Source organism: Otolemur garnettii, unplaced genomic scaffold (genome assembly GCF_000181295.1).
Source record: "Otolemur garnettii isolate 467f Iridium unplaced genomic scaffold, OtoGar3 scaffold00113, whole genome shotgun sequence".
Classification (NCBI taxonomy): Eukaryota; Metazoa; Chordata; class Mammalia; order Primates; family Galagidae; genus Otolemur; species Otolemur garnettii.
The window spans coordinates 2,725,323-2,734,275 of NW_003852508.1; the positions used below are offsets into that span (position 1 = coordinate 2,725,323).

The 8,953-nt window shown below is 34.7% G+C and overlaps 1 protein-coding gene across 3 annotated transcripts in view; it reads right to left on the reverse strand.

Moving 5' to 3' along the window:
- Positions 1–8,953, reverse strand: part of MYBL1 (MYB proto-oncogene like 1) — a 51,739-nt gene that overhangs the window by 20,770 nt on the left and 22,016 nt on the right. For all 3 annotated transcript variants that reach the window (XM_012809812.1, XM_003797245.2, XM_003797244.2), the window contains exons 6-8: positions 8,518–8,692; positions 5,189–5,263; positions 4,636–4,740 (exon numbers count right to left, since the gene is read on the reverse strand). In XM_012809812.1, coding sequence (XP_012665266.1) covers positions 4,636–4,740; positions 5,189–5,263; positions 8,518–8,692 — 355 coding nt within the window. The remainder of the gene's footprint in view (positions 1–4,635; positions 4,741–5,188; positions 5,264–8,517; positions 8,693–8,953) is intronic.

An 8,953-nucleotide genomic window follows, 5' to 3' on the forward strand; every position in this document is an offset into this window, starting at 1 on the left:
AAAAAAAAAAAAAGAACTATCAAATGATCTAGTAATCCCACTAAGGGGTACACATACAAAGGAAAGGAAATAAGCATGTTGAAGAGTTATCTTCACCCCCTTGTTTATTGCCGTACTATTCACAATAGCCAAGCTATGGAATCAATCAAAGTATTCATCAACAGATAAATGAGTAATGAGCTATATATACACGGTGGAATACTATTTAGTCACAGAAAATAACATTCTGTCATTCATGGCAACATGAATGAGCTTGAAGGACATATTAAGTGAAATGAGTTGAGCACAAAAAGATACATACTACATACCCTCACTTACATGTGAAAGCTAAAAGATTTGATCTGACAGAAGTAGAGCACAGAAGAGTGGTTATTAGAGGTGGGAAAGTAGGTAAAGGAGAGGAAATACTCAAAAGTTGGCTAATGGATATATAAGTATAGCTAGACAGGAAGAGCACGTTCTAGCGCTCGGTATCACTATAGTGACTATAATTTACAATTTATTGTATATTTTCAAATAGCTAAAAGAGTAGACTTCATGTTTCCAACACAAAGAAATGATGTTTGAGGTAACAGATATGCTGATTATCCTGACTTGATCATTATACGTTGTATACATATATTGAAATATCACACTATACCTCATAAATATGTATAATTATTATGTCAAGTAAATATAATAACAAAAGAAAAAAAATCTCTATGACTCATTTTTATCCTGCTTTATCCTATTTCTTATCTAGGTCCCCATCACAGAGTAAGTCCTTTGAAGTCAGAGACCTTTATCATTTTTCTTTATCTCTAGAAATATATGCTGGGCAATTTACTTATCTTATAAGCCTAGCTTCCTATTATAACATAAATTAAGAAAAGAGGCCTTCAAGACTCATGAATGAGAAACAATATGTAAAGTGTGTAGTACTATCCAGGACATTTCAGAACTTACTGAGATGATGACAATATTCCATATCTGCAGTTGCTTGAATGGGAAACACTAGCCATATGAGCAAATGAAATATGACAAAGTGCAAATGGGGAACTGAATTCTAAATTTTATTTAAAATGCTATTCAAAATTAAATGAGGCTAGCAGCTGCCACATTGTAGGGGCACATTGCCCAATCTACCAATAAATGGTAACTATCATTATTAAAAATTATCAGAATGTGCTGGAGATTCACAATAACAAAATGTTAAGTTCCAAGTTAAATAACATGAAAAAACATTGTTTCAAAGCAAGTTTCACCTGTTTTAAAGTTTCCTAATAATAAAGAAATTATAGCAGTCTTATTTCATTAACATAGTCACCTTCTGAAATAATCACTTTCAAGAGATAGCTTCCAAATCATTCATATATATATGTATACACACACACACACATATGCCTTTCAAATGCATTTGCAGGTGGAAAAAAGATTCAGAAGACAAAGAGGGAGGAAATTTGATCCAATGGAAAAACCACAGGGTTGCAATTATACAGACCTAAATCTGAATTTCTAAATGACCTACTTCATAGAGTTAAAGTGAGGATTACCAAGAACAGATATAAAACATCTATAAGGATATAACATAATGGACACTCATAAAATGGCACTATTATTATAATATAATTGTTTAAAAAATACTTTATATGTGTATGGAGTCTATTTTATCAGCGATTTCTCTCTAGAATTCAGAATATTCTTATTCAACCAGATCTTTTTTTTTTTTTTTTGGAGACAAAGTCTCAAGCTGTCGTCACTCTGGGTAGAGTGCCGTGGCATCACAGCAACCCACAGCAATCCTGGGCTCAAGCGATTCTCCTGCCTCAGTTACCCAAGTAGTTGGGACCCTAGGCACCCGCCACAATCTCCAGCTACTTTTTGGTTGTAATTGTCATTGTTGTTTGGCAGGCCCCAGCTGAATTGAAACCCCCAGGTCTGGTGTATGTGGTTGGCACCCTAGCTGCTGAACTATAGGCACCAAGCCTCAACCAAATCTTTTTTTTTTTTTTGAGATAGAGCCTCAAGCTGTTACCTTGGGTAGAGTGCTATGGCATCACAGCTCACAGCAACCTCCGGCTCCTGGGGCTCAAGTGATTCTCCTGCCTCCACTTCCCAAGTAGCTGGGACTATGGGTACCCACTACAAAGCCCGGCTATTTTTGGGTTGCAGCCATCATTGTTGTTTGGTGGGCTCAGGCTGGATTCAAACCTGCCAACTCAGGTGTACGTGGATGGTGCCTTAGCCACTTGAGCCACAAGCGCTGAGCCTCAACTAGATCTTTATTAAGAGTGTGGGTTAGGGCTCGGCGCCTATAGCTCAACCGGCTAAGGCGCCAGCCACATACACCTAAGGTGGCGGGTTCGAATCCCCAGCCCGGACCCACCAAACAACAATGACGGCTGCAACCAAAAAACAGCCGGGCATTGTGGTGGGCACCTGTGGTCCCAGCTACTTGGGAGGCGGAGGCAGGAGACTCGCTTGAGCCCAGGAGTTGGAGGTTGCTATGAGCTGTAATGCCATGGCACTCTACCCAGGGGGCTAGCTTGAGGCTCTGTCTCAAAAAAAAAAAAAAAAAGAGTGTGGGTTATATAGCAAATTCTAAGAAGAAATCAGTAATTTTCTCCTTTTTAATGCAAAACAGTAATTTTTTAAACTAGTTATATTTTTCCAGTTAAATCTAAAAATAAGATTACTATCAAAAAATCCAAAATGGATTTACAAATGTTAACTCTAACAATTTATTTATTTGCAGCTTCTTTTTTTTTTTTTTTGAGACAGAATCTCAAGCTATCCCCCTGGGTAGAGTGCTATGGCATCACAGCTCATAGCAATCTCCAACTCCTGGGCTCACGCGAGTCTCCTGCCTCAGCCTCCCAAGTAGCTGGGACCACAGGCGCCCGCCACAACGCCCGGCCGTTTTTTTTTTAGTTGCAGCCATCATTGTTGTTTGGCGGGCCCGGGCTGGGGATTCAAACCCACCACCTTAGGTGTATGTGGCTGGCGCCTTAGCCGCTTGAGCCACAGGTGCCAAGCCTATTTGCAGCTTCTTATCAAAACCAAAATAACCTTAAAATAAGTACACTTCAGGTCTTCTTTTTTTTTCTTTGGCTAGGGCTGGGTTTGAACCCGCCACCTCAGGCATATGGGGCTGGCGCCCTACCCTTTTGAGCCACAGGCGCCTCCCAGGTCTTCTTTTTTCCCCAGGCTTTTTGCAGTTTCAAAACAGAGGCTGCATTTCCTATAATATATATCTTACCTATTACAATTAATAAATTCATTTTTATTAAAAGCTTCTTAAACAGTATAAAGATATCACCAACTGTCTCAGGTTTTAAAATCTGAGAGTATTATATCTTAATAATTTGTCTGAGTTCCCAGTTACTCTCAAAGTATTATCCTTTCATTCAGCCTCAAATCAAGAAAAACCCTTTTATAAACATAAGAAGGATCAAGGCATTATTTTAACTTTTAAAATTGTCATTTAAGGGAAAAGTAGAGAGAAGGGAGGAACGGGGAGAGATTTGTCAAAGGATACAAAATTATAACTAGATAGGAGCATTAAGTTCTAGTGCTCTACACCACTGTAGGATGACTATAGTTAACAATAACATATATTTTCAAATAGCTAGATGGAAGATATTGAATATTCCCAACACAAAGAAATAATGTTTGAGATTATGGATATGCCATACCAATGTTGAATAAGAATCACCATACTGATGTTGTCAATTACCTTAAATTTGTACAAAGTATATTTCTCAAACCCACTTATAAACTTTCTCCTTTAATGTTATAATATTCAAAGTAAATAGGACAGATAAGTATTGTTTTTATCCTTGTGTAACAGGATAAAATCACCCTGAGTCTGATCAATGTATATTATATGTATTGATATATCACTATGTACCCCAAGAATATGTATAATTATTTGTCAATTAAAAATAAAATTTAAAACCTAAGAAAGTTGTCATTTAAGTATAAACTTTTATCATTTTTCCTTTTAATCCATTTAGCACAGTCTGCTTAATTCTGCTAGAATAATTACCATTTACGGTAATTTAATGTTCCTGGTTATTCTCATAAACCAAATAATCTCAGACAAGAGTTTTAAGACTTGGTAACCAAAACCCAACAACCACATAAAATGTCTTCTTTTTGAAGAGTTCTCTATTTTCACACATTTTTAATGTTATTACTTTCTCCAATGCAATGAATTTACATTCTAAATATAGGAAAAAAATTTCAAATGAAAGTAATTTTAAAGCTTATAAATCTCTCTCTACATCTATTAAATTCCTTATTTGTCAAGATTTATTTTTCCATCTAAAACCATAATTACATGGAATGTCTATAATAAAACCAAAGACTAATCTAAATCACACATAATTTTCACAAATGCATATCCTGAAGATTTTTACCTTAGTTTGTTTTTGCTTGACATTTACTACTCAAGAAGCATTATAACATAGAACATTGTAAAATACTCTTAAGAAGATGCATATCAAAATCAGACAACCTCAAAGTTGCAAATTTAAAAAACTATTTTTACTCCATATTAAATTTGAGGTCATACTGAATATGATTTCTAGCTGATGCAAACTATAAAAGCATGCATATGAAAGAGTCTAACAATAAAACTTAAACATTTCTTACAGATGGAATGCGCTTTCTTCTAACTTCATTCTCAGCTGACATAAGAAGTAATTCAAGTTCCTTTATTTTCTTTTCTTTATCAGGATCTTCATCAACAAAGGGTTGCTAAAATAAGTTAAATAAAAGAGAAAAACAAGCTACTTACATAATTGTTTTTTTATTATTAGAAATAATAATGTTTAATAATAATAATGTTTTATTATTATTAGAAATAATAAAAAATGTATGCCTGGAATATTTTAGATTATTAAATGTTAATATATTCTATCTAATTTAGCAAAAACATCTGCATTCCTAACTTGAATGCTTTAAGTTGGCAGAATGAAAGAATCACCAAACCGATGTTGTCAATTACCTTACATCTGTACAGAGTATATTTTTCAAACCCACTTATAAACGTTCTCCTTTAATGTTATAATATTCAAAATAAATAGGACAGATAAGCATTAGTGTACTTAGATTAGTACTACGGTTAACAGATGAAGAAACAGACACTATTCGCTTTTAAAAATATGCTTCAATACATTTCCTTTGTTTTTTGTTAAAAAGTTACCTGAATAAAAGCAGAAGTCGTCTGAACATGTTCTACACAATTGCCTTCAGGTGACACATACTGATAGCCAGGGATCTAAAAAGTAAATAAACTATTACTATCATACACAATACTATAAAAATGTTTAAAATCTGAGGCAAATACTAAAATTTTTTCACAAAATATCAACATTAAAAACTTAGTATCTGTGTAATGCTGAAAATTCATAACTACAATAGTTTCTTATCTAATAACTACATCCTTGTTCCTAGAGTCTACTGATTATGCACAACTGAAGAAAGGTCTTTACTTCTAGATGAAATATGAAAATTACTTAACCTAGCATCCAATCAATCTATTTTCTACATTACCCACCAAATACTTCTTTGAATCTGTTATTAGAAAGGTTGCTTTATGTCCTTGAAAAGATGAAGTAACTGTGAGAGGAAGGGACTAATCCATATGAAGCACTCACAAGGACATAGAGTAGAGCCAATTTTTCAAATTTTGCTATCTCCTACTCTTACCACCATCCCATGCCAATCTATGAGTAGAAAGGTAAGAAAATCGAGGCTTCTTCTATTACTTGTCTTAGAAAAATAATCAGAATCACTTATATACTTTTTTTTTCTGAGACAGAGTCTCACTATGTCACCCTCTGTAGAGTGATGTGGTGGCACAGCTCACAGCAACCTCCAACTCTTGGGCTTAAGCAATTTTCTTGCCTCAGCCTCCCAAGTAGCTGGGACTATAGGCGCCCACCACAATGGCCAGCTGCTTTTTGGTTGTAGTTGTCATTGTTGTTTGGCAGGCCTGCACTGGATTTGAACCTGCCAGATCCAGTGTATATGGCTGGCGCCCTAGCCACTGAGCTACAGGTGCCGAACCCTCTTATATAATTTTAATAGATATTCTGACAGTAGTCTAAGTACCATTCTGTTTCTTTTCTAAAACATTAAAAATAAGACTTTTAAAGTTCCATATGAATTTTGTAAGCAGTACTGGAAAGAAGTATGAGAAAAGGCATTTTTTAAAACCTTAAAATTGAATAAATGTAAGTATGAAATTGTCTAATTTCCATAATGGCCTATCTAAATTACTCTCTAATGCAGAATCATTATATATAATTTCTAACACAAAATTTAACTTTTATAATACTCTATTAATATCACTTATTGATTAACTTGATCGTTCCAAGGATTTAGAAACTTATATTTCTCAAAAATTTTTTTTCTTTTTTTTTGAGAGTCTGACTTTGTCACCCTTGGTAGAGTGCCATGGTGTCACAGCTAACAGCAACCTCAAACTCTTGGGCTTAAGGGATTCTCTTGCCTCAGCCTCCTAAGTAGCCAGGACTACAGGTGCCCATCACAACACCCGGCTATTTTGTGGTTGTAGCTGCCATTGTTGTTTGGCAGGCCCAGGCTGGGTTCCAACCCACCAACTTTGGTGTATGTGGCTGGCGCGCTAGCCAATGAGCTACTGGCACTGAGACTCTCAAACTTTTCATAAAAATCTGTAACAGCATTTCAAACTAATCTATTTTTTCAAGTCATACTTCATAATAAAATTAGAATTTTCTTATTAAACTATGAATATATAAATATTTCTAAAATTAGTAAGGGAAATAATTCTTAAAACATAAGGAATATAAAAATAAAATAAGAAATATCTTTATCCTTCCAACATATTTTGATTGTGACTGTAAAACTCTCTCTTGGCCCCAAGTAATGTTTACAATCATCTTTCTATGAGTTAAAAAAATAAATTTAAATGATAACCTTTCTAAGATAGAAGAATGTTTCAGTTTATGCTGCTGAATCTAGGACTCTAAAGAAAAATGTAAAGAAACAGACAATAAAAACCTTAAGATATTGAGTACCAGAAGATAATTATACTATTCTTACGTGTTTTCATATCTGTTAGTTAAAATGTCACTACTTTAAGAAGTTCTTTTAAAATTATGCCTAGAAAACTTAATGTCAGCTCAGCACCTGTGGCTCAAGCAGCTAAGGTGCCAGCCACATACACCTAAGGTGGTGGGTTCGAATCCAGCCCGGGCCCACCAAACAACAATGGCTGCAACCAAAAAAGTAGCCGGGCGTTGTGGCGGGCACCTGTGGTCCCAGCTACTTGGGAGGCTGAGACAGGAGACTCGCTTGAGCCCAGGAGTGGGAGGTTGCTCTGAGCAGTGAAGCCATAGCACTCTACCCAGGGTGACAGCTTGAGGCTCTGTCTAAAAAAAAAAAAAAAAAAACTTAATGTCAAAAATCAAATCTGAGGTATAATCATCACAAATTTTAACACCTTGCCCAATATTATCTTTTGATGGTTATTAATTCCTGATTTAATTTTTACATTTTATATGACAAGAACTTCTCTTTGTGAAAATGGTATAATAAATAAGATGGACAGGGAATGTAAAAAAAATCTTATGAAGACTCCTAAACTTAGTATCTTGCAGGTAGGAAAATGTACTGTAAGGAACAACATAGAGCTTGTCCCATTTTGAACTTGGATAATATCTACTTTAATGAATCTGTCCAGACAAAGACTAAAATCATTCAACTAATTATAAGGGGGGGAAAGCCAAGTTGAAAGCCATCAAAGACCAATTACAACACCACCAGAAAGATGGCTTGAATTTTTTTTATTATTTTCTCCTTTAAACTATTTTATACACAACTACCTGTTAGAAATAAGCAAAAAAATTTTAAATGGAAACTACAATATATGATAAAGCATAAAGATAACCATTAGCTTTGAATCATAAATGAAAGTCCAAAGAATTAGAGTATTAGAAAATTTTCATACTAAGTTTTTTTTTGGTTTGTTTTTTATTTTTTAACAAAACATCTCACTTTGTTGCAGAGTGCAAGGTGTCATGATAGCTCACGGCAACCTCAAACTCCTGGGCTCAAGACATCCTCCTGCATCAGACTCCCAAATAGCTGGGCCTACAGGCACGTGGCCATCATGCCCATCTAATTTTTTCCATTTTTAGTGGAGGTGGGTTCTCACTTTTGCTCAGGCTTGTCTCAAACTCCTGACCTCAAGTAATTCTCCTGCCTTGGCCTCCCAGAATGCTAAGATTATAGACATAAGCCACTGCACCAGGCCCATACTAAGTTTCTTAATGTAAAAACTACATGTAAAAGGAAATATTTTAATGAATTTGCTTCCAAAGTATTTATCAAAGTTGTGGTATCTTTTTCAGTTTGAAAAATTAAATGTCTATTTCTCCCTTAATATGTATATACTTTACTTTTCCTATTATTAAGAAACCAAACACCTTCACATATAGCAACTAAAAAAATTTTTTAAATAATAAAAGTATTAAAAGTATGTGCCTGAACAGGTATGTAAAACTGATTCTGGGTTTGCAAATGGTCCATAGTCGCACAAGGTTTGTGTTGAAGTTTAGATGAAGCTCGTTCTGATTTTATTCCATCTTGCAAATAGCCCTCCTGTTCCACTTTTCTTCGCATAGTAGAATTCCAATGATTTTTGATAGAATTATCAGTCCTAAGAAATGAAAGTATACAATTTTTTTTAAAAAAAAGATTCCAGAAATTTTAACACTGTATAACTTGTACAAAGTGTTTTAAACAATTGACAAAATTAGATACTTTTTGAAAAATTCAAAAGGCAAACTGTATGTCTTTAAAGAACTAGAGACATTTCAGTAAATTAGACAAAGAAGCAGCTCCCTGCTCTTAAGGAGCTTACATTCTCATTTTAAGTCTAGCAGTGGGGAAGAAAGGAAGAATATTAAAAAAAAAAAAA